General features: G+C 40.6%; 1 protein-coding gene across 2 annotated transcripts in view; it reads left to right on the top strand.

Annotated features, from left to right (window-relative positions):
* MEIKIN (meiotic kinetochore factor) overlaps positions 1-26,076 on the top strand; it is a 136,497-nt gene that overhangs the window by 63,685 nt on the left and 46,736 nt on the right. For both annotated transcript variants that reach the window (XM_024356728.3, XM_016953735.4), the window contains exon 9: positions 2,568-2,638. In XM_024356728.3, coding sequence (XP_024212496.1) covers positions 2,568-2,638 — 71 coding nt within the window. The remainder of the gene's footprint in view (positions 1-2,567; positions 2,639-26,076) is intronic.

Genomic DNA, 26,076 nt, shown 5'->3' with positions numbered 1-26,076 from the left:
GAGATGTCATGAAGGCAGTTTATGATGCAGGAGTCTGGAGAACTCCAGACCAGAGGCTGGGGCTATGGATACATATTTGGAGTCAGCAAAGAGATGTTTTGAAGCCATAGGATTAAATGAAATCATGTAGGAGGTAAAAATAATTTTTAAAAAACATACACAGTGAATGGAAATGGGACACTCCAACATTTAGAGGTAGGGAAAGGGAGAAATATCCGGCAAAAAAACCCTGAGACCTAGTGGCTTGTGCTGTAGTAGGAAAACCAGGAAAGAATGATGAAGCCAGGAGAGGAGAGTGTTTTAAGGAAGGAATGATACCAGCTATGACAAAAGTTATCAAGATTATGAAATCAAATGAGGATTGAGAACTAAGAATTGTCACAGCCAAGACCTAACCTGGTCCTACACTATTGTCCTCCATGTTGGTTAACAGATGTGGTTTAGCAAACCAGAAACCTGAAGGTTATCCTTAACACTTCCTTTTTTGTCATTTTTCAGGCTAATATCTAATCTATTTCCAAATCTTGGTATTAGTTTTATCTCCTACAGAGCTCTCAAACCCACCTGTTGCTTCTTACCCTCAAAGATCCATATGGCAGGAGTGATTAGTCTCTAGGATTAACAGATTTAGCAAATAAAGTTACAGAATACCCACTTAAATTTGAATTCTAATAAACAGCAAATAATTTTTAAGATAAGTATGTCCTAAATATTGCTCATGCTTGTGCTATTAAATGTGATATACTAAAATATTATTCAGTGTTTATTTGAAATTCACACTTAACTGGGCATAGTGTATTTTATCTGGCAACCCTATTAGCCTCTGTAGTGAGGCTGAGGAATACATAAGAAATACACAGATCATAAAAAAGAAGGACTTTGTAATGGTAAATTAAGGAGCTTGAGTTTAACTTGGGGGCAGTAGAAAGCCTTTGAAGAGTTTTAAGCAAACAATATTTGCATTTTAAGTATACAAGGATAATGGACTGCAGAGGGAGGTGAACTGAAATGCTATTGAAACCTAAAGAAAAATCTTTTGGTGCCTTAATTCAAGGTAGTATTGTTAAGAATAAAGAAAAGCTGGACCGGGTATCATGGCTTATGCCTGTAATCCCAGTGCTTTGGGAGGCCGAGGCAGGCGGATCACTTGAGGTCAGGAGTTCGAGACCAGCCTGGCCAACATGGTGAGACCCCATCTCTACTTAAAAAAAAAAAAAAATAGGCCGGGCACGTTGGCTCACGCCTGTAATCCCAACACTTTGAGAGGCTGAGGCGGGCAGATCACCTGAGGTCAGGAGTTTGAGACCAGCCTGGCCAACATGGTGAAACCCTGTCTCTACTAAAAAAAAAAAAAAAAATTAGCCGGGCGTGGTGGCAGGCACCTGTAATCCCAGCTACTCGGGAGGCTGAGACAGGAGAATCGCTTGAACCCGGGAGGTAGAGGTTGCAGTGAGCCTAGATCACGCCACTGCACTCCAGCCTGGGCAACAAAGAGCAAAACTCCGTCTCAAAAAAAAATTATATATATACTAGCTGGGCGTGGTGGTGTCTGCCTGTAATCTCAGCTACTTGGGAGGCTGAGGCAGGAGAATTGCTTGAACCCGAGAGGTGGAGCTTGCCGTGAGCCCAGATCACGCCACTGCCCTCCAGCCTGGGGAACAGAGTGAGACTCCATCTCAAAAAAAGAAAAAGAAAAGCTGAATATGCAATTTTAAATGCATATGATAGGCAAAATTGGCACATAGCAGACACTCAATAAATACTTGTTGCTTGGATTGAGTCCAGAGAGAGGAAAAGGGAAGACTCAAGACTGAAGAAGAGACATAAAAAGGAGCCAGGTTAGAAATGTTCCAGCCTGTTGTAGTAAGGTCCAGTGAGGTAGGACAGGAAAGGTTTCTGCTGATATTGGTGGAAGTGCAACTGGATACTTTGGATTTGGAAGTAAATAGGAGGAGAGGAAATAAAGTTGGTATATGTGGACAGATCTTTTAAGAAATTTGCCTGTGGACAAGAGGAGATACAGGGGCTATAGCAGGAGGTGGATATGAGGTACAAGGAGAGTTTTTGATGAAACAGGCTTGAGAATGTTTAAAATGCTGATAGAAAAGTTGCAGTAAACAGGTACACTAAAAGCCGAGGCTTCGCCACTGTACAATTTTTCCATGTAACCAAAAACCACTTGTACCCCTAAAGCTATTGAAATTTAAAAAAAGAAAAAAGAAAAAATTGTAGTAGAAAAAGAGCTTGAAAATGTGGAGAGTGGAAATGGTAGGATAATGAATGAAGAAGTATAATCACATGCGACTTTCCCTACTAACTGAAAAGAAAATATTTTACATATTTTTTATTTGCTTCTGTGAAACCTGGAGCTCTTAAGATAAGGATGTTTTTATTATTCAACATACAATAATTTTTCTTGTTTAATTATTGACAAAGGTGCAGTCATTAAAATCAGGGGTTTTACAAATATTATTTTGTTTTGTCAAATTTGAATTCTCTTGTCCTTTGGACTCATAGTTAATGACAGTTGAAATAAGTAGAATACTGAACTATGTTTTTATTTATAGATAATGCAGCTTGTGAGATTTTACTTGCTGAGAAAACTTGCCCTTCAACCCCTGAAAAAACAAAGAAAAAAGCAAGTATTGAAGCAGAATAACTACATAAATCATAATACATTTCATTAATAAAGAATATACTTTTAACTAACAGTTTAAATTTACTTTTTTTTTTTTTTAAGAAATGGGGTCTCTTTCTGTCACCCAGGTTAGAGTTCAGTGCTGTGATCATAGCTCACTACAGCCTTGAACTTCTGGGCTCAAGCTGTTCTCCTGTTTCAACCCCCTGAGTAACTGGAACTACAGGCATGCATGCACTACCATGCCAAGCTAATTTTTAAATTTTTTTGTAAAGATGGGGTATCACTTGTTGTCCAGGCTCATCTCAAACTCATGGCCTCAAGCGATCCTACCACCTCAGCCTCCCAAAGTCCTGGAATTATAGGCATGAGCCACTGTACCCAGCCTTAACCAATACTTTTTTTTTTGAGTCAGAGTTTCACTCTGTCATCCAGGGTGGAGTGCAGTGGCATGATCTCGGCTCACTGCAAGCTCTGCCTCCTGGGTTCATGCCATTCTCCTGCCTCAGCCTCCCGAGTAGCTGGGACTACGGGTGCCTGCCACTACGCCTGGATAATTTTTTGTATTTTTAGTAGAGACAGGGTTTCACCGTGTTAGCCAGGATGGACTCGATCTCCTGACCTCGTGATCCGCCCGCCTCGGCCTCCCAAAGTGCTGGGATTACAGGCGTGAGCCACCACGCCCAGCCAACCAATACTTTTATAGGAATTCCTTTTCAGCTATTTAAGTCAATAATTAAAAGCATTTTGGGAGTTTATCAAATAGATTATTCAATTTATGGAAAATCTATGCAGCTTATAAACGAGTATATACTCTATATAAGTTTAATGAAAGAGAATGAAAATGTATAGTAGTCCCCCCTCATCTGTGAGGGATACATCCCAAGACCCCCAGTGGATGTGGATAGTACTGAACCCTATATATACTACATGTTTTTGATCTGATAACTGAGACAGCTACTGAGTAACTAATGAGCGGATAGTATGTCTATCATGGATATGCTGGATAAAGGGATGATTGATCCTAGAGTGGACTGGACTGAGGGGGATGGCACACGATTTCATCATGCTACTCAGAATGGTGTGCAATTTAAAACTTACAAATTGTTTATTTCCAGAACTTTCCATTTTATATTTTGGATTGTGGTTGACCACAGGTAACTGAAACTGTGGTAGACAAAACTGTGGATGGGTGACTGGGGGGCAGGGTGCGGGGACCAGTGTTCTTTACATTTTCTCCAACTTTCCTTTGAATAATGCTGAAGATTACTTATGAATCATTACGTTAGGCATGGAATCGGGGTCTTTTTTTGTTTTCTTTTGTTTTTTTTTGAAACAAGGTCTTCCTCTGTCACCCAGGCTGGAGTGCAGTGGCTCTCTCACCACTCACTGTAACCTTGACCTCCTCAGACTCAAATGATTCTCTTGCCTCAGCCTACCTAGTAGCTGGGACTACAGGCACACACTGCCACAAATGGCTAATTTTCATATTTTTGGTAGAGACAGGGTTTCAACATGTTGCTCAGGCTGGCCTTGAACTCCTGGGTTCAAGCGATCCACCCGCTTCACCCTCCCAAAGTGTTGGTACAGGTGTGAGCCATCACGCCCAGCTGGAATCTGGAGGCCTTTAGGGAAAAATTTGGACTTTATTTTGTATATAGCAAGAGCTACTTTTTGAGTAGCTTTCATTAATTATATATTTGTTTATGGTATTCCAGGCAGGTTAGTAGTTAGTTTCTGTTTGTTTGTTTTTACCTACTTTTTTAATCATTAAAAAAAATTCAACTTTTTATTACATAATTTTGCTTTTTTTTAAAATTTTATTATTATACTTTAACTTTTAGGGTACATGTGCACAACGTGCAGGTTTGTTACATATGTATACATGTGCCATGTTGGTGTGCTGCACCCATTAACTCCTCATTTAGCATTAGGTATATCTCCTAATGCTATCCCTCCCCCCTCCTCCCACCCCACAACAGGCCCCAGTGTGTGATGTTCACCTTCCTGTGTCCATGTGTTCTCATTGTTCATTTCCCACCTACGAGTGGGAACATGCGGTGTTTGGATTTTTGTCCTTGTGATAGTTTGCTGAGAATGACGGTTTCCAGTTGCATCCATGTCCCTACGAAGGACATGAACTCATCATTTTTTATGGCTGCATAGTATTCCATGGTATATATGTGCCACATTTTCTTAATCCAGTCTATCATCGTTGGACATTTGGGTTGGTTCCAAGTCTTTGCTATTGTGAATAGTGCCTCAGTAAACATACGTGTGCATGTGTCTTTATAGCAGCATGATTTATAATCCTTTGGGTATATACCCAGTAATGGGATGGCTGGGTCAAATGGTATTTCTAGTTCTAGATCCCTGAGGAATCGCCACACTGACTTCCACAATAGTTGAACTAGTTTACAGTCCCACCAACGGTGTAAAAGTGTTCCTATTTCTCCACATCCTCTCCAGCACCTGTTGTTTCCTGACGTTTTAATGATCGCCATTCTAACTGGTGTGAGATGGTACCTCATTGTGGTTTTGATTTGCATTTCTCTGATGGCCAGTGATGATGAGCATTTTTTCATGTGTCTGTTGGCTGCATAAATGTCTTCTTTTGAGAAGTGTCTGCTCATATCCTTTGCCCACTTTTTGATGGGGTTGTTTGTTTTTTTCTTGTAAATTTGTTTGAGTTCATTGTAGATTCTGGATATTAGCCCTTTGTCAGATGAGTAGATTGCAAAAATTTTCTTCCATTCTGTAGGTTGCCTGGTCACTCTGATGGTAGTTTCTTTTGCTGTGCCGAATCTCTTTAGTTTAATTAGATCCCATTTGTCAATTTTGGCTTTTGTTGCCATTGCTTCTGGTGTTTTAGATATGAAGTCCTTGCCCATGCCTACATCCTGAATGGTATTGCCTAGGTTTTCTTCTAGAGTTTTTATGGCTTTAGGTCTAACATGTAAGTCTTTAACCCATCTTGAATTAATTTTTGTATAAGGTGTAAGGAAGGGATCCATTTTCAGCTTTCTACATATGGCTAGCCAGTTTTCCCAGCACCATTTATTAAATAGCGAATCCTTTCCCCATTGCTTGTTTTTGTCAGGTTTGTCAAACATCAGATAGTTGTAGATATGCGACATTATTTCTGAGTGCTCTGTTCTGTTCCATAGGTCTATATCTCTGTTTTGGTACCAGTACCATGCTGTTTTGGTTACTGTAGCCTGGTAGTATAGTTTGAAATCAGGTAGCATGATGCCTCCAGCTTTGTTCTTTTGGCTTAAGATTGACTTGGTGATGTGGGCTCTTTTTTGGTTCCATATGAACTTGAAAGTAGTTTTTTCCAATTATGTGAAGAAAGTCATTGGCAGCTTTTTGGGGATGGCATTGAATCTATAAATTACCTGGGGCAATATGGCCATTTTCACAATATTGATTATTCCTACCCATGAACATGGAATGTTCTTCCATTTGTTTGTATCCTCTTTTATTTCATTGAGCAGTGGTTTGTAGTTCTCCTTGAAGAGGTCCTTCAAGTCCCTTGTAAGATGGATTCCTAGGTATTTTATTCTCTTTGAAGCCATTGTGAATGGGAGTTCACTCATGATTTGGCTCTCTGTTTCTCTGTTATTGGTGTATAAGAATGCTTGTGATTTTTGCACATTGATTTTGTATCCTGAGACTTTGCTGAAGTTGCCTATCAGCTTAAGGAGATTTTGGGCTGAGAAGATGGGGTTTTCTAGATATACAATCATGTCATCTGCAAACAGGGACAATTTGACTTCCTCTTTTCCTAATTGAATACCCTTTATTTCCTTCTCCTGGCTGATTGCCCTGGCCAGAACTTCCAACACTATGTTGAATAGGAGTGGTAAGAGAGGACATCCCTGTCTTGTGCCAGTTTTCAAAGGGAATGCTTCCAGTTTTTGGCCATTCAGTATGATATTGGCTGTGGGTTTGTCATAGATAGCTCTTATTATTTTGAGATACGTCCCATCAGTACCTAATTTATTGAGAGTTTTTAGCATGAAGTGTTGTTGAATTTTGTCAAAGGCCTTTTCTGCATCAATTGAGATAATCATGTGGTTTTTGTCTTTGGTTCTGTTTATATGCTGGATTACATTTATTGATTTTCGTATGTTGAACCAGCCTTGCATCCCAGGGATGAAGCCCACTTGATCATGGTGGATAAGCTTTTTGATGTGCTGCTGGATTCAGTTTGCCAGTATTTTATTGAGGATTTTTGCATCAATGTTCATCAAGGATACTTGTCTAAAATTCCCTTTTTTTGTTGTGTCTCTGCCAGGCTTTGGTATCAGGATGATGCTGGCCTCATAAAATGAGTTAGGGAGGATTCCCTCTTTTTCTATTGATTGGAATAGTTTCAGAAGGAATGGTACCAGCTCCTCCCTGTACCTCTGGTAGAATTCGGCTGTGAATCCATCTGGTCCTGGACTTTTTTCGTTGGTAAGCTATTGATTATTGCCTCAATTTCAGAGCCTGTTATTGGTCTATTCAGAGAGTCAACTTCTTCCTCGTTTAGTCTTGGGACGATGTATGTGTCGAGGAATTTATCCATTTCTTCTAGATTTTCTAGTTTATTTGCATAGAGGTGTTTATAGTATTCTCTGATGGTAGTTTGTATTTCTGTGGGATTGGTGGTGATATCCCCTTTATCATTTTTTATTGCATCTATTTGATTCTTCTCTCTTTTCTTCTTTATTAGTCTTGCTAGCGGTCTATCAATTTTGTTGATCTTTTCAAAAAACCAGCTGCTGGATTCATTAATTTTTCAAAGGCTTTTTTTGTGTCTCTATTTCCTTCAGTTCTGCTCTGATCTTAGTTATTTCTTGCCTTCTGCTAGCTTTTCAATGTGTTTGCTCTGGCTTTTCTAGTTCTTTTAATTGTGATGTTAGGGTGTCAATTTTAGATCTTTCCTGCTTTCTCTTGTGGGCATTTAGTGCTATAAATTTCCCTCTACACACTGCTTTGAATGTGTCCCAGAGATTCTGGTATGTTGTGTCTTTGTTGTCGTTGGTTTCAAAGAGCATCTTTATTTCTGCCTTGATTTCATTATTTACCCAGTAGTCATTCAGGAGCAGGTTGTTCCGTTTCCATGTAGTTGAGTGGTTTTGAGTGAGTTTCTTAATCATGAGTTCTAGTTTGATTGCACTGTGGTCTGAGAGACAGTTTGTTATAATTTCTGTTCTTTTTCATTTGCTAAGGAGTGCTTTACTTCCAACTATGTGTTCAACTTTGGAATAGGAGGGGTGCTGAAAAGAATGTATATTCTGTTGATTTGGGGTGGAGATTTCTGTAGATGTCTATTAGGTCCGCTTGGTGCATAGCTGAGTTCAATTCCTCGGTATCCTTGTTAACTTTCTGTCTCATTGATCTGTCTAATGTTGACAGTGGGGTGTTAAAGTCTCCCATTATTATTGTGTGGGAGTCTAAGTCTCTTTGTAGGTCACTAAGGACTTGCTTTATGAATCTGGGTGCTCCTATATTGGGTGCATATATATTTAGGATAGTTAGTTCTTCTTGTTGAATTGATGCCTTTACCATTATGTAATGGCCTCCTTTGTCTCTTTTGATCTTTGTTGGTTTAAAGTCTGTTTTATCAGAGACTAGGATTACAACCCCTGCCTTTTTTTGTTTTCCATTTGCTTGGTAGATCTTCCTCCATCCCTTTATTTTGAGCCTATGTGTGTCTCTGCATGTGAGATGGGTTTCCTGAATACAGCACACTGATGGGTCTTGACTCTATCCAATTTGTCAGTCTGGACAAATTTAATTGGAGCATTTAGCCCCTTTACATTCAAAGTTAATATTGTTATGTGTGAATATGATCCTGTCATTATGATGTCAGCTGGCTATTTGGCTCGTTAGTTGATGCAGTTTCTTCCTAGACTTGATGGTCTTTACAATTTGGCATGTTTTTGCAGTGGCTGGTACCGGTTTTTCCTTTCCATGTTTAGTGCTTCCTTCAGGAGCTCTTTTAGGGCAGGCCTGGTGGTGACTAAATCTCTCAGCATTTGCTTGTCTGTAAAGTATTTTATTTCTCCTTCACTTATGAAGCTTAGTTTGGCTGGATATGAAATTCTGGGTTGAAAATTCTTTTCTTTAAGAATGTTGAATATTGGCCCCCACTCTCTTCTGGCTTGTAGAGTTTCTGCCGAGAGATCAGCTGTTAGTCTGATGGGCTTCCCTTTGTGGGTAACCCGACCTTTCTCTCTGGCTGCCCTTAACATTTTTTCCATTTCACCCTTGGTGAATCTGACAATTATGTGTCTTGGAGTTGCTCTTCTCAAGGAGTATCTTTTTGGTGGTCTCTGTATTTCCTGAATGTGAATGTTGGCCTGCCTTGCTAGATTGGGGAAGTTCTCCTGGATAATATCCTGCAGAGTGTTTTCCAGCTTGGTTCCATTCTCCCCGTCACTTTCAGGTACACCAATCAGATGTAGGTTTGGTCTTTTCATGTAGTCACATATTTCTTGGAAGCCTTGTTCATTTCTTTTTATTATTTTTTCTCTAAACTTCTCTTCTCACTTCATTTCATTCATTTCATCTTCCATCACTGATACCCTTTCTTCCAGTTGATCGCATCGGCTACTGAGGCTTGTGCATTCGTCACATAGTTCTCGTGCCATGGTTTTCAGCTCCATCAGGTCTTTTAAGGACTTCTCTGCATTGGTTATTCTAGTTATCCATTCGTCTAATTTTTTTTCAAAGTTTTTAACTTCTTTGCCATTGGTTTGAACTTCCTCCTTTAGCTCGGAGTAGTTTGATCATCTGAAGCCTTCTTCTCTCAACTCGTCAAAGTCATTCTCCGTCCAGCTTTGTTCTGTTGCTGGTGAGGAGCTGCATTCCTTTGGAGGAGGAGAGGTGCTCTGATTTTTAGAGTTTCCAGTTTTTCTGCTCTGTTTTTTCCCCCATCTTTGTGGTTTTATGTACCTTTGGTCTTTGATGATGGTGACGTACGGATGGGTTTTTGGGGTGGATGTCCTTCCTGTTTTTTTTAGTTTTTTTTCTAACAGTCAGGACCCTCAGCTGCAGGTCTGTTGGAGTTTGCTAGAGGTCCACTCCAGACCCTGTTTGCCTGGGTATCAGCAGTGGTGGCTGCAGAACATCGGATATTGGTGAACTGCAAATGCTGCTGCCTGATCGTTCCTCTGGAAGTTTTGTCTCAGAGGAGTACCCGGCTGTGTGAGGTGTCAGTCCGCCCCTACTGGGGGGTGCCTCCCAGTTAGGCTACTCGGAGGTCAGGGACCCACTTGAGGAGGCAGTCTACCCATTCTCAGATCTCAAGCTGCGTGCTGGGAGAACCACTACTCTCTTCAAAGCTGTCAGACAGGGACATTTAAGTCTGCAGAGGTCACTGCTGTCTTTTTGTTTGTCTGTGCCCTGTCCCCAGAGGTGGAGCCTACAGAGGCAGGCAGGCCTCCTTGAGCTGTGGTGGGCTCCACCCAGTTCGAGCTTCCTAGCCGCTTTGTTTACCTAATCAAGTCTCGGGAATGGCGGGCGCCCCTCCCCCAGCCTCGCTGTCGCCTTGCAGTTTGATCTCAGACTGCTGTGCTAGCAATGAGCGAGACTCTGGGCGTAGGACCCTCTGAGCCAGGTGCGGGATATAATCTCCTGGTGTGCCGTTTTTTAAGCCAGTTGGGAAAGTGCAGTATTAGGGTGGGAGTGACCCAATTTTCCAGATGCTGTCTGTCACCCCTTTCCTTGACTAGGAAAGGGAATTCCCTGACCCCTTGCGCTTCCCGGGTGAGGTGATACCTCGCCCTGCTTCGGCTTGCGCACGGTGCACTGCACCCACTGTCTGGCACCCACTATCTGGCACACCCCAGTGAGATGAACCGGGTACCTCAGTTGGAAATGCAGAAATCACCCGTCTTCTGCGTCGCTCATGCTGGGAGCTGTAGACCGGAGCTGTTCCTATTCGGCCATCTTGGCTCCTCCTTCTGTTTTTACCTATTTTATAGCTGAGAAAACTGAGGTTTAGATTTTCATCAGTTTCTTGAGGAGGTTGTGGCAGGTCTTTCCGGATCTAAAGCCTATACTCTTTCTACTACACTAGATTGTCACTGTAAGGAATTAGAGAGCAAATAGAAAAGGGGCAAGAGGGTGAATAGGGAGACCCATTAGTAGGGAGTTACAAAGATTTTTGGCGACGTATAGTGGTGGCTTTGACTAGGGTGTTTGATAGGAGAGATCAAGAAATAGGCATGTATTCAAGATAATTTTGCCTGTAGAGTTGATCGATAGGATACAAATGATGAAGGAATAAGAAATGTTAAGAAAGACTTCTGGGTTTCCATTTTGAGCATCTTTAGTGGATAAAGATGTTATTTAGTGTGATAGGAAAGACAGGTGTTCTGAGGATGCATGAAGATGGAAATGTTGAGAAGGCCATTGGCTATCAATCTGGGGGTCAGGGGAACAGATGTACTGTATTATAAATTTTTTTTAAGTCGTGGAAATGGGCGAAATATCCTAGGAAATAGTATCTATAGAGTAAGGAAGAGAAGTGGGCCCAGGTCAATCCCTGGAAAACTCCATCGTCAGATACAAAAGGAAGAGTGGTGGAGAAGAGGAGAAAAATAAACAGAACGTAGTATCATAGAAATCAAGAGAGGAAATCATTTCACCCAGAAAAGGGGAAATGGTCAACAGTGTTGAATGCTGCTTGAAGGTCCAGTATTATAAAGACTTTGTGTGTGTGTGTGTGTCTATGTTATTTTTGATTATTTACATTTAAAATGTTAATTATTATGAGTGCTTAATAGCTGTATGTCTTTATGGGGTACATGTGATGTTTTGATAAAGGCACACAATGCATAATAATCAAATCAGGGTAAATGGGATATCCATCATCTCAAGAGTTTATTGTTTCTTTGTGTTAGGAAGGAATTTAAAAGTCAATTGTAGGACTTCCAGTTTCCAGTGCAGCAGTGTAAGAATCTTAGAAGTCATCACTTTGTCCTAACAACAAGTAAAGTGCTGAACAAACTGAAAAGTCACCAGTTTTTCTTGGGTCCATCAGAGAAATAAGGTCATAGAGAAAATTGCTGCACCAAATATTGAAGAGACAGACAGGAGGATACAGAGAATCACAACTTACCAAAACAGAAACCCATGAACAGAAACCTCCATGGGAACCATTGCCAGGGTAGGAAAACCTAAACAGTGTTGATGAATTGCTGGAGGCTGAATATGGACAAATCTGAGAGTCGTAGGTGGTCCCCCTGCCACTTTTGTGAGTTTTACTTCCAGGAGCTCTGCCATCAGGTCTTCATAGTAAATGTTAGAGTAAAATCCTCTCATGCTTCTAGCAGTGGGAAGAGAAAGGAACTATTTGAAACAGAATGCTAGAATATTCGGGTTTTTTGTTTTTGTTTTCTGTAACAAGGCCTGGCCTCAGGAGAAAGTATTTTTCAGAACCTAACCTGCTGGGGGAACTATGTGGTAGACAAACTGGTTCTAAAGTTTATGTGGAGAGGGAAAAGATACAGAATAGCCAACTCAATATTGAAGGAGAAAAAGTCAAAGGACTGATACTGCCTGTATTTAAGACTTACTGTAAAGGTGCAGTAATCAAGACAGTATGGGTTTGGTAAAAGAATAAACAAACAGATTGATGGAACAGAATAGAGAGAGAGCCCAGAAACAGACCCATATAAATATAGTCAACTGATCTTTGACAAAGGAGCAAAGGCAATATAATGGAGAAAAGTTGGTATTTTCTACAAATGGTGCTTGAATAACTGGACCCCCAAATTGCAAAAACATGAACCTAGACACAGACCTTATACTCTTCACAAGAATTAATCACAATGGGTCATGGACCTAAATGTAAAATGCAAAACTGTAAACCTTCTAGAAGATAACATAGGATAAAATCTAGGTGACCTTGAGTATGGTGATGACTTTTTAGATACAATACCAAAGGCACAATTATAAAAGAAATAATTGATAACCTGGACTTCATTAAAATAAAAAAACTTCTGCTGTATGAAGGACAATGTCAAGATAATGAGATAACAAGCCACAGATTGGGAGACAATATTTGCAAAAGACATATCTGATAAAAGACTGTAAACCAACATAGACAAAGAAGCCTTAAAATTCAACAATAAGGGCCAGGCACAGTGGCTCATGCCTGTAATCCTGGCACTTTGGGAGGCCAAGGCAGGCAGATCACTTGAGCCCATGAATTTGAGACAAGCCTGGGCAACATTTTTTTTTTTTTTTTGTAGAGACAGAATCCCTGTCGGGAGGCTGAGATGGGAGGATCGCATGAGCCTGGGAGGTTAAGGCTGCAGTGAGCCCTGACCACACCTCTGCACACTGCTGCCTAGGCAACAGAGTGATACCCTGTCTCAAAAAATAAAAACAACAACAACAACAAAACCAACCAAACAAAAACCCTCAAGAATAAGAAAATGAAAAACCCAGTGAAAAATGGGCCAAAGACCTGAACAGACACCTCACGAAAGAAGATATACAAAAGGCAATAGTTTATGAAAAGTTGTTCAATATCATATGTCATTAGGCAATTGCAATTGCAAATTAAAACAACAATGAGTGGCTGGGTGCTGTGGCTTATGCCTGTAATCCCAACATTTTCGGGGACTGAGGCAAATGGATTGCCTTAGCCCAGGGTTCAAGACCAGCCTGGGCAACATGGCAAAACCCTGTCTCTACTAAAAAATATTAGCCTGGCATGGTGCTGCAGGCCTGTAGACATAACTACTCTGGAAGTGAAGGTAGGAGGATCACCTGAATTTGGGAGGTCAAGGCTGCAATGAACTGTGATCATGCCACTGCTCTCCAGCCTGGGCAACAGAGTGAGACTCTGTTTCAAAAAAACCAGAAACAGCAACAGCGAGTTATTATTACACACCTATTAGAATGGCCAAAATCCAAAACACTGACAACACCAAATGCTGGAGGATATGAAGCAATAGGAAATCTCATTCTTTGCTGCTGAGAATGCAAAATGATACAGTCACTTTGGAAAATGGTTTCATGATTTTTAAAAACTAAACATACTCATATATGATCCAGCAATTACGTTCCATAGTGTTTATGCAAATGAATTGAAAAATTGTATCCACACAAAGTATGCACCTGAACGTTTATAGCAACTGTTTTCATAATTTCCAAAACTTGGAAGCAACGAAAATGTTCTTCATTAGGTGAATGCATAAATAAACTGTGGTATATCCAGACAATGGAATATTATTTAGCACTGAAAAGGAATTAGGTATCCAGCAATGAAAAGACATGGAGGAAACTTAAATTCATATTACTAAGTGAAAGAAGTGACTTTGAAAAGGCTACATACTGTGTGATTCCAACCATATGATGTTCTGGAAAAGCAAAACTATGTTGACAATAAAAAGATTGGTGGTTGCCAGAGGTTAGGAGGAAGGGATGGATGAATAGGCAGATTACAGAGGAATTTTAAGACTGGGAAACTACTTTGTATGATATTAGAATGGTGGGTACATCTCATTATACATTTGTCAAAACCCACAGAATATACAACACCAAGAGTGAACCCAACCCTAAGGTAAACTGTGGACTTTTGAGATAATGATGTGTCAGTGTAGGTTCATTCATTATAATAAATACACCACTATTGTATAGGATGTTGATAGCAGGAGAGGCTTTACATATATGGGGACTGGGGATATATGAGAAGTCTATATTTTCTGCTCAAGTTTGCTGTGAATCCAAAACTGACCTAAAAAATAAAATTCATTATTTTTTTTTAAAAAGTCAGTTGAATTTGGAATCATGAAGGAAACTGGTGACTTTGGTAGGAAAAATTTTAGCAGACTAAAGAGAGGCAAACCAGATTAGAATGGGTTGAAGACTATGGAAAGTGAGGAAGTAACAGTTATTTATAGAGCTTGACTCTGAAGGGAAATAGAGAAAAATAATGGTAACTGGATGAATATGTAGGGTTATAGGGAGCTTTTTCTTTTAAGATGAGATATACTGTATCATTGTTGAGGACTAATGGGAATGAAGGAGGGGAGGAAGAGAGGATAGCTAAATTTAACTCAATAGGCAACTAGAATTCTCTGTGGCCTAGAGATCTAATTGAACTTGGCCTGAATTTCACTTCTTTAGCCAAAAGCAATAAAAAAACTTCCCCATCCTTTCTACATTTTCTTTTCTTCGCTTCCTCATGATTACCTGTCCTTCTCCTGCTTCCATGCATACTGTCAGTTCCATGAATTCTCCCTTGCTCTCTCACATTCCCTCCCTCCTGGGGCTGAAGAGGCAGCCACAGACAACAATCCTATTCCCTCACCCCCACAGAGGGGCAACTGTGCATTCTCACACACTCCAAAGACAAATTCCACTGCCTGCTCTAGGCCAAGGCTCAGATGAAGCCAGTCCCTTTCAGTTTCCTGCCTATGGCTGTTCCTGGGGGAAGCAACCCCACTCTTCCCAGTTGCAGGGCCACAGCACAGCTGCTGCTGCCTCCACCTGAGCATTCTGCCAATAGCCACAGGGTCATTCTGCCCCTGCATGCCACCGCCAGCATCTTTACACACCATGAGGGGGCCTAAAGGCACAACCTAGCTTGGCTCTACCTCCCCTAGTACCCAAGGACACTATCCAGAGGTCTGAAGATCACCCAGCCCGGTACACCATTGGTTGCACCTGAGCACTCTTCCCAGGGTCTGAGATCAGGCTCAATCAACCTGCCACTACCACCACAGCTGGCATTCACCAGCATGTGCCACTTGCAGATCTGGAAACCAGCCTGCCCAACCCATTGTAGCCATGCCAACACCAACACAGTTGACTGAGTTCCAGTGGATTTTCCTACCACTGCTACTGCCATTGGCCATGCCATGCACACTCCACAAGGACTCTAGAATTCACCCACCTGCACAGCCTACTGCTGCAATACCTGGCACACAAGCAAGACACCTAGAGGCCCAAGAATTGGCTACCTGGATCCACTAACACCAATGCCAGGTTGTGCTGCCTTGGGGCCCAAGGACAGGCATGCTTAACATACCACTGCTGCCGCTGAGGCCTGAAGACCAGTCTACTTGGCATCCCAGTCCCCAGCAAAACTTCATCATAGCCTCCACTAACAACCACATGCTAAGCCACCAAGGAAATCACAGATAACACTGATGCTGTTTACAGCCAAAGAAATCATACAAAGACAGTAATACTGCATATGCCCAGAATCAGAGCAAATGTGCTCTAGCCTACCAACACATATGCACATACACACATCTTCAGAAAAATGTGCCCCTGATGAAAGCAAATTCAAAAAAATTGGAAAAAGCAGCTGTAACACCAGATGCACAGATATCAATGTAAGGACACAGGAAACTTGAAAAAGCAAGGAAATATGACACCTGGCAAAGGTACACAATAATTCTCTAGCAACAGATCCTAATACAAAAGAAATTCATGGCCGGGTGCAGTGGCTCATGCCTGTAATCCCAGCGCTTTGGGAGGCCCAGGTGGGCGGAACACGAGGTCAGGAGATCGAGACCATTCTGGCTAACATGGTGAAACCCTGTCTCTACTAAAAATACAAAAAATTAGCCGGGCATGGTGGCGCGTGCCTGCAGTCCCAGCTACTCAGGAGGCTGAGGCAGGAGAATGGCATGAACTGAGGAGGCGGAGCTTGCAGTGAGTGGAGATTGTGCCACTGCACTCCAGCCTGGGCATCAGAGCATGACTCCGTCTAAAAAAAAAAAAAATCACAAAATCCCAGGAAAAAGAATTCAAAATTTTGATACTAAAGAAGCTTGGTGAGATGCAAGAGAATTCCAAAAAACAAAACAAAGAAATCAGAAAAAAAATTCAGGATACAAATGAGAAATTTACCGAAGAGATGGATATTATTGAAAAAAGAACCAAACAGAAATTCTAGAAATGAAGGTTTCATTGAATGAAATACAAAATACACTCAAAAGATTCAACAATAGACTAAATCAAACAGAGGAAAGAATCTCAGAACTTGAAGACAGTTCTTTTGACATAACCCAGTTAGGCAAAAATAAAGAAAAAATTAACAAGAATGAGCAATGCCTTCATAACTATGGAACACTATCAAGTGACCAGATATTCAAAGTGTTGATATCCCTGAAGGCAAAGAGAAAATGAAAGGGTTTGAAAACCTATTTAATGAAATAATAGATGAAAACTTCTCAAGTCTAACAAGAGATTTAGGCATCCAGATACAGGAGGCTCAGTGATTTCCCAGACAGATACAACATAAAAATGTCTTCTCCATGGCATATTGTAGTCAAACTGTCTAAGTGAAAGACAGAGAATTCTAAAAGCAGCAGGAGAAAAGTATCTAGTCATAAAGGAAACCCCATTAGACTAACAGCAGACTCTCTCAGCAGAAGCCTTACAGGCCAGGAAAGAATGATATGATATATTCAAAGTGCTGAAAGAACAAATCTGCCAGCCGAGGATACTATATACAGCAAATTTGTTCTTCACCAATGAAGGAGAAATAAAGTATTTCCCAGACAATCAAATGCCGAGAAAATTCATTACTACTAAACTCAAGGGAGTCCTACAACTGGGGGTGAAATGATGATAGTTACTATCATGAAAACACATGAAACTATAAAACTCACAAATAAAGCAAACACACAAAGGAGGAGGAGAAAGGACTCAAATGATTCTACTACAGAAAACCACCAAAACACGGTGACAAATAAGAGAAAAAGAAAGGAACAAAGAGTGTACAGATCAGAAAACAATTAAGAATATAACAGGAACAAAGCATGACATATCAATGATAAACTTGAATGTTAATGGATTAAATTCTCTACTTAAAAGATATAGACTGGCTGAATGATTAAAAAAACATGATTCAACTATATGCTGCCTACAAGAAATGCACTTTATCTGTAAAGAAAAATAGAGACTCAAAGGAATGGTGAATTACTCCATTTTCACATTGCTGATAAAAACATACCCGAGATTGGGAAGAAGAAAAGGTTTAATGGACTTACAGTTCCACATGGCTGGGGAGGCCTCACAATCATGCAGAAGGTGAGGAGGAGCAAGTCACGTCTTACATGGGTGGTGGCAGGCAGAGAGAGCTTGTGCAGGCAAACTTTCATTTTCAAAACCATCAGATCTCATGAGATGTATTCACTATCACAAGAACGGCATGGGAAAGACCTGCCCCCATGATTCAGTTATCTCCCAGAGGGTCCCTCCCATAACATGTGAGGATTATGGAAGCTACAAGATGAGATTTGGGTGGGGACACAGAGCCAAACTATATCAAATAGAAAAAGATATTCCATGCAAACAGTAACCATAAGTGAGCAGGAGTAGTTATACTTAGATAAAACAGACTTTAAGTCAAAAACAGTAAAAAAAAAAAAAAAAAAAAAAAAGGACAAAGAAGGTCATTATATAATGATAAAAGGATCAATCTAGAAGAGCGTGTAACAATACTAAATACATATGCACCCAACAATGCTGCACTCAGATGTATAAAGCAAATATTGCTAGATCTAAAGAGAGACAGAATCCAATATAGTAATGGGGGAGACTTCAACACCCCACTCACTCAGCACTCAACAGATCATCTAGACAGAAAATCAACACATAAACATTGGATTTAAACTGGACTTTAGACCAAATGGACCTCACAGACGTATACAGAACCTTTTAGCCAACAACTGCAGAACACATATTAACGTTCTTCTCATTTACACATGTGACGTTCTCCAGGATAGATCCTATGTTAGGCCACAAAACAAGTCTCAACAAACTTGAAAAAATTGAGATCATATTGAGTATCTTCTCAGGCCACAATGGAATAAAATTAGAAATCAATACCAAGAGGAAGTTTGGAAACTATACAATACTTGAAAACTTAGCAAGATGCTGCTGAATGATCATTGGATCAATGAAGAAATTAAGATGGAAATAAAAAAATTCTTGAAATAAGGACAGGAACAGTGGCTCATGCTTGTAATCCCAGCACTTCGGGAGGCTGCAGTGGGAGGATCACTTGAGGCCAGGAGTTTGAGACCAGCCTGGGCAACATATTGAAACCCCGTTGTCTCCTAAAAATTTAAAAAATTAGTCAGGCATGGTGGTGCATGTCTGTAGTCCTAACTACTCAGGAGTCTGAGGCAGGAGGATCATTTGAGCCCAAAAGTTTGAGGCTGCAGGGAGCTACAATAGTGCTAGTGCACTCTAGCCTGGGTGACAAAGTTAAGGCCTTGTCTTTTAAAAAAAAATTCTTGAAATAAATAAAAATTGAAATACAAAACACCAAAACATATGGAATATCATAAAAGCAGTGCTTAGAGGGAACTTTATAGCAATAAATGCCTACATCAAAAAAGTAGTATGTGCTTATGTAAATTTAATGTTATGTAAGAAAAAAAGTAGAATGATTTCCAGTAAAGAATTTAGTGATGCACTTTAAGGAATTAGAGAAGCAAGAACAAACAAAACCCAAAATTAGCAGAAGAAAATAATAATGATCAGAGCAGAAAGAAATGAAATAGAGACTAAAAAAATAAAAAGTATCAATGAAATGAAAAGTTTGTTGTTCAAAAAGATAAAATTAATAAACCACTAGCTAGATTAACCAAGGAAAGAAGAGAGGAGACCCAAATAAACAAAATCAGGAATGAAAAAGGAGACGTTACTACTGATACCACAGAATTAGAAAACATCAGCAGAGACTTTTATGAATAACTATATACTAACTAGAAAACTTAAAGAAATGGGTAAACTCCTGGAAACATACAACATACCAAGATTGAATGAGGAAAAAATAGAAAATCTGAACAGACCAATAATGAGTAGTGAGATTGAATCAATAATAAAAAGTCTCCCAATAAAGAAAAGCCCAGGATCAGATGGATTCACTGCCAAATTCTACCAAACATATAAAGAAAAACTAATACCAGTCTTCCTCATACTATTTCAAAAAGTTGAAGAGGAGGGAATCCTCCCTAACTCAGTCTTTGCGGCTAACATTACCCTGATTCCAAAACTAGACAAGGACACAACAACAACAGCAAAGAGAAGACTACAGGCCTGATGAACATAGACACAAAAATCCTCAACAAAATACTGGCAAACTAAATCCAACAGCACATCAAAAAGATAAAACACCCTGATTAAGTGGGTTTTATACCAGGGATGCAAGAATGGTTTAACCTGTGCAAATCAATAAATTTGATACATCACATTAACAGAACCAAGAACAAAAACTATATGATTATTTTTATAGATGCAGAAAAAGAATTTGATAAAACTGAACATCCTTCATGACAAAAACTCTCAGCAAACTAGGCATAGAAAGAACATACCTTAAAATAATAAAGGCAATATATGACAAAACCCACAGCTGACATCAGACTGAATGGGGAAAAGTTGAAAGCCTTTCCTCTAAGAACAAGACAAGGATGCCCACCTTCCCCATGCCCATTAAACATAGTACCGAAAGTTGTAGCCAGAGCAATCAGCCAAGAAAAAGGAATAAAAGAGGAACTCAAATTGACCCTCTTCTTTGGGAACTACATTATTCTTTTTTTTTTTCTTTTTTTTTTTTGAAGACAGAGTCTCTCTCTGTTGCCCAGGTTGGAGTGCAATGGTGCAATCTTGGCTCCTGCAACCTCCACCTCCTGGGTTTAAGCAGTTCTCCTACCTCAGCCTCCCAAGTAGCTGGGACTACAGGCATGCACCACCATGCCCAGCTAATGTTTGTATTTTTAGTAGAAACAGGGTTTCACCATGTTGGCCAGGATGGTCTCGATCTCTTGACCTCATGATCCACCCACTTCGGCCTCCCAAAGTGCTGGGATTACAGGCATGAACCACTGCGCTTGGCCTATTCTTATTTTTAGAAAACCAAAAGACTCCATCAAAAAACTCTTAGGGCTGGGCACGGTGGCTCATGCCTGTAATCACAGCACTTTGGGAGGCCAAGGCAGGCAATCACTTGAGGCCAAGAGTTCGAGACCAGCCTGGCCAACATGGCAAAACCCCATGTCTGCTAAAAAATACAAAAATTAGCTGGGCATGGTGCTGAATGCCTGTAATCCCAGCTACTCAGGAGGCTGATGCACTAGAATCACTTGAGCCCAGGAGGTGGAGGTTGCAGTGAGCCAAGATTGTGCCACTGCACTTCAGCCTGAGTGACAGAGCAAGACTCTCTCTCAAAAAAAAAAAAAAAAAAAAAAAAAAAAAAAGCCAAACAGCCTGGGCGTGGTGGCTCACGCCTGTAATCCCAGCACTTTGGGAGCCTGAGGTGGGTGGATCATGAGGTGAGGAGTTCAAGACCAGCCTGGCCAAGATAGTGAAACCTCATCTCTACTAAAAATAAAAAAATTATCCTGGCGTTGTGGTGGGTGCCTATAATCCCAGCTGCTTGGGAGGCTGAGGCAGAGAATTGCTTGAACCTGGGAGGCGGAGGTTGCAGTCAGCCGAGATCACACCACTGCAGTCCAGTGTGGGCAACAGAGCAAGACTCTGTCTCAAAAAACAAACAAACAAAAAAACAACTGTTAGAACTGAACCAAATTCAGTGAAGCCGCAGGATGCAAACAAGCAAGAATCAGCATTTCTATACACCAATAATATCTGAAAAAAAAAATCGAGAAGGCAATCACATTTACAACAGCTGCAAAACAAACCAACAAAACCAAAACCAAAAAAAAAACTAGGCATAAATTTAACCAAGAAGTAAAAGATCTCTACAAGGAAAATTACAAAACACTGATGAAAGAAATTGAAGAAGAAACAAGACATCTCATGCTCATGGATCAGAAGAATTCATATCATTAAAAATGACCATACTACCTAAAGCAATCTATAGATTCAGTGCAATCTCTAACTACATATCAATGTAGTTTTTCACAGAACTAGAAAAAACAACGCTAAAATTCATATGGAACCAAAAAAGATCCAGAATAGTCAAAGCAGTCCTAAGCAAAAGGAACAAGCTCAAGGCACTACACTACCTGACTTCAAAATATATTACAAGGCTGTGCTAACCCAAACAGCATGATATTGGTAGAAAAATAGACACAGAGACCAAAGGAAAAGAATAGAGAACCCAGGAATGAATCCACGTATTTACAGCCAACTGATCTTCAACAAAGCCATCAAGAACATACACTGGGGAAAGGACAGTCTCTCCAGTAAACGATGCTCAGAAAACTGGATATCCCCATGCAGAAGAATGAAACTAGACCCCTATTTCTCACCTTTATTAGGCTGTTCTTGTGTTGTGATTTAAAAAAATACCTAAGACTGGGTAATTTATAAGAAAAGAGATTTAATTGACTCACAGTTCTGCAGCTTGTACAGGAAACATGGCAGCATCTGCTTCTGGGGAGGCCTCAGGGAGCTTTTACTCATGGTGGAAGGCAAAGCAGGAACAGGCACTTCATATGGCAAAAGCAGGAACAAAAGAGAAAGGGTGGGAGAGATGCTATACTTTTAAACAACCAGATCTTGTAAGAACTCACTCTATCAAGAGAACAGCACTAAGGGGATGGTGCTAAGCCATTCCAGAGAAATCTATCCCCATTATCCAATAACCTCCCACCAGGCCCCACCTCCATCATTGGGGATTTCAATTCAACATGAGATTTGGATGGGAACACATATTCACACTACATCATCACTATCTACCAAAATCAACTCAAAATGGATTAAAGACTTAAGCATACTGAAACTGGACTCCTTCCTTACACCTGAATAGTATTCCATGGTGTATATGTACCACATTTTCTTTATCCAGTCTACCATTGATGGGCATTTAGATTGATTCCATGTCTTTGGTATGTGAATAGTGCTGCACTGAACATACGTGTGCAGGTGTCTTTATGGTAGAATGATTTATATTCCTTTGAGTATATACCCAATAATGGTATTGCTGAGTCGAGTGGTAGTTCTGCGTTGAGTTCTTTGAGAAATCACGAAATTGCTTTCCACAGTGGCTGAACTAATTTATATTCCCACCAGCAGTGGATAAGCATTCCCCTTTTCTCCACAATCTTGCTAGCATCTATTAGTTTTTGACTTTTTAATAAGTCATTCTGACTGGTGTGAGATGGTATTTCATTGTGGTTTTGATTTGCATTTATCTAATGATTAGTGGTGAGCATTTTTTTCATACGCTGGTTGGCTGTGCGTATATCTTCTTTTGATAATGTCTGTTTATGCCTTTTCCCACTTTTTAATGGAGCTGTTTGGTTTTTGCTTGTAAATTTAAGTTCCTTATATATCCTGGATATCAGACCTTTGTCGGATGCATAGTTTGCAAATATTTTCTCCCATTTTGTAGGTTGTCTGTTTACTCTCTTGATAGTTTCATTTGCTGTGTGGAAGCTCTTTTGTTTAATTAGGTCCCATTTGTCAATTTTTGTTTTTGTTGCATTTGCTTTTGGCATCTTCCTCATGAAATCTTTGCCAGGGTCTATGTTCAGAATGGTATTTTGTTGGTTTTCTCCTAGAGTTTTTATAGTTTTAGGTCTTACATTTAAGTGTTTAGTCCATCTTGATTTTTGTATATGGTATAAGGAAGGAGTTCAGTTTCAGTCTTCTGAATATGGCTGGCCAGTTATCCCAGCACCATTTCTTGAATAAAACAGTCCTTTCCCCCTTGCTTGTTTTTGTCAGCTTTGTCGAAGATCAGATGGTTGTAGGTGTGCAGCTTTATTTCTGGGCTCTCTATTCTGTTCCATTGGTCTATGTGTCTGTTAAGTTTGAGGAAGATTTTAGAGGGCCAGAGCTCAGCTCAGCATTCCTAGTTTGCCTGCTCTGACTCTAAGGGTGCTGGTACCAGGCCCCCAGCTTTGTTCTCTGGTCTCAGGAGCTTAGGAACTCGCTGCACTGGAGGGGCCCGGTGTTCCTGCTCTGCTGGCCACAGCACTGTGATGGGGAGTGCTGGCCAGTGCCTTTCCTCAGGCAGTGGCATAGCATAGCAGGATCTATGCTAGCTTGAGTGTGGCAGCAGCAGCAGTGGTGGGCTGGGGTGGCCAGTTGCTGGCGGGAGTGAGGCACTGGATTCTGTATACACCCTCATGCAGGCCACATTGGCAGGGCAGAGTGCCACACATTAGCGGTGGCAGGGTGTGCTCACACCAGCAGTGGTGGAGAGGCAGGGTGCATGTACACACACATGCCAGTGGGAGAGAGGAAGTATGGTCACCTGCGCTTTCGGGCCAGCAAAGCAGTGGAGAGGACCTTGGGCGAGTGCATGACAGCAAAGTGAGGTGGAGGAAGGCTGTAAGGGAGTGGAGGCTGTAGGTAGGCAGGTGCGCATCCATGGTGGCTGGTCAGCGGGAGCTCTCTGACGGTGAGGCATGGTCTGCTAGTGAAGGAGCTATGAGAAGGGCCCTGGGAAGCACCCTGGTTGGGCATGCGAGGCTGTGCCACAAGCGGGCATGCCATGCTAGGGCCCCAGAGAGGCTGGCAGATGAGGACACTCAGATCGGACTGGACACATCTCATGGACAAGACTGCCCTACTCTGTGCAGGTCCTACAGTTACCCAAAAGCTAAAGCCACCTAGAAGAGTATGGCGAGCCTTGGAGGATGGGCATCCCTGGCCATCCTGCTCCACCTGTGTTTCAAACTATTTTGTCTTTCAGCAGATTTTTTAACTTAAATGTGTGACGTTATTTTTTTCCAGAAAATCATTTATTTCTAAGTTTAAATCTTTTTTTCAAGTTGAAATAATAGGACATGTGAGAAGTGCTGGAAATGTTTTTATAGCACTATAAAATGTATTTCTTGATTATGAATTTGTTTCAGCCTGGAAAAGATTCTGAACATAGAGTTACAAATTTTCAGTTAAACTCTCATTATCTAAAAGTCAAGGTTCCGTCTTCCCACTATAGGTCTGCTTTTATGTTAAATGATGAGTTAATGGCTGCAGCACACCAACATGGCACATGTATACATATGTAACTAACCTGCACGTTGTGCACATGTACCCTAAAACTTAAAGTATAATAAAAATAAATAAATAAAAAAAAAGAAAAAAAAAAGAAAGCAATGCAGGTAGAACAGTTTAGTTCTGCTGCCTCAGTCCCCAAAACCTGCATTGATAAGAACTAGTCTTTTATTAACTAATATTTTTTGAAAAGACTATAAATATGTACTGATTGGGAAGATTTAGAAATATATATATATATATTTTAACAAATCTAAGAAAAAATGTAGGGAAGCTATATACTTACAGCTGCATACAAGCTGATGTTTTAAAATTGGACTGATAGTTGACAATTATGTCAAATGAGACCCCTGGGAAGCAGATACTCAGACAGTATAAACAGTTCAAACATCAGGGGCTAATGACTAAGAAAGGAAGGCAGGGAAGAAGCAGGATTATGCAGGGATAGCCTCAGTCTTCAATGCAGATCTGACAGAAGCTCTCAACAATGGGGAGTTCTGGAGCAAAGATTGTCTATTATGAAAGTCTTGTGTTGGACTGTTATGCCCAGACATTGGCTGGGGGCTGCTTGAAAAGATGGTGGCCTCAGCATGAAAGCTGAAGCATATTCTAAAGATGTTGTGCTTGGGGGCTGTCAGCTAACTACACTCCTTGCACTGGAACAGCTGGTTCTTTGTTTGAAGAAATGTGAGCAGAGGACCTTCAGGACTGCCACAATGATGATGATAATAGTTATCATTGAGTAGCTCCTACTCTCCAGACACCATAGGTTCTTTTTACATATATTATTTGTAACCCTTGCATCACAGTCCCTAGAGGTAGAATAACCTTCATTGTTCAAATGCGAAAACTAAATATAGCTAGTAAGTTAGAGGCTGATGTGTTCATTTTATTGTAAATATACCCATAAACATTTCTGACAAAAATTTTCCTAATAAACTATTCCAGATTATGTCTTGTACCAACAATCAGTTTAAAAGCTTTTAAGCCAGAAGGGAAAGAAAGGTTGAAAGTAAGATTCCAGACTTGACATCTTACAAGAGACACCTATTCAAAAAGAACATTTATCAGAAGGATGTGGTTACTTCATGGAGTCTAAAGGCCGAAAAGGCAGCTGATTTCTAGAAATAAAGCTGCCTGTCTCTGTCTGACTATCACTCTTACTTTCTACTCTACCTTTCTACCCGTTTCTTTGCTTTTGCTATCCTAGATTTTCTCTCTCTTGCAGTCTCAAGCTCTGTGTCTTTTCCTTGGTCTCTGTCTTGATCTCTCTCACTGTCCTTCTCTGTCTCTCTCTCTCAATCTCTGCTCACAATCTATGTTGGTTTCTGTCTTCTCTTTCTCTTTTTTCCTCTCTCCTTCTCTTGGTCTTCCTCTTTTTCTCTCCTTCTCTGTCTTTTGCTTTTCATTCTTCCTCTCCTACCTCCTCTCCTCTTCTCTACCTCTTCCTTCATCTCCTCTCCATTCCCCTCTTCTCCCTTCCTCCCTCT

Source organism: Pan troglodytes, chromosome 4 (genome assembly GCF_028858775.2).
Source record: "Pan troglodytes isolate AG18354 chromosome 4, NHGRI_mPanTro3-v2.0_pri, whole genome shotgun sequence".
Classification (NCBI taxonomy): Eukaryota; Metazoa; Chordata; class Mammalia; order Primates; family Hominidae; genus Pan; species Pan troglodytes.
This window is presented reverse-complemented; position numbering and strand designations above follow the sequence as displayed.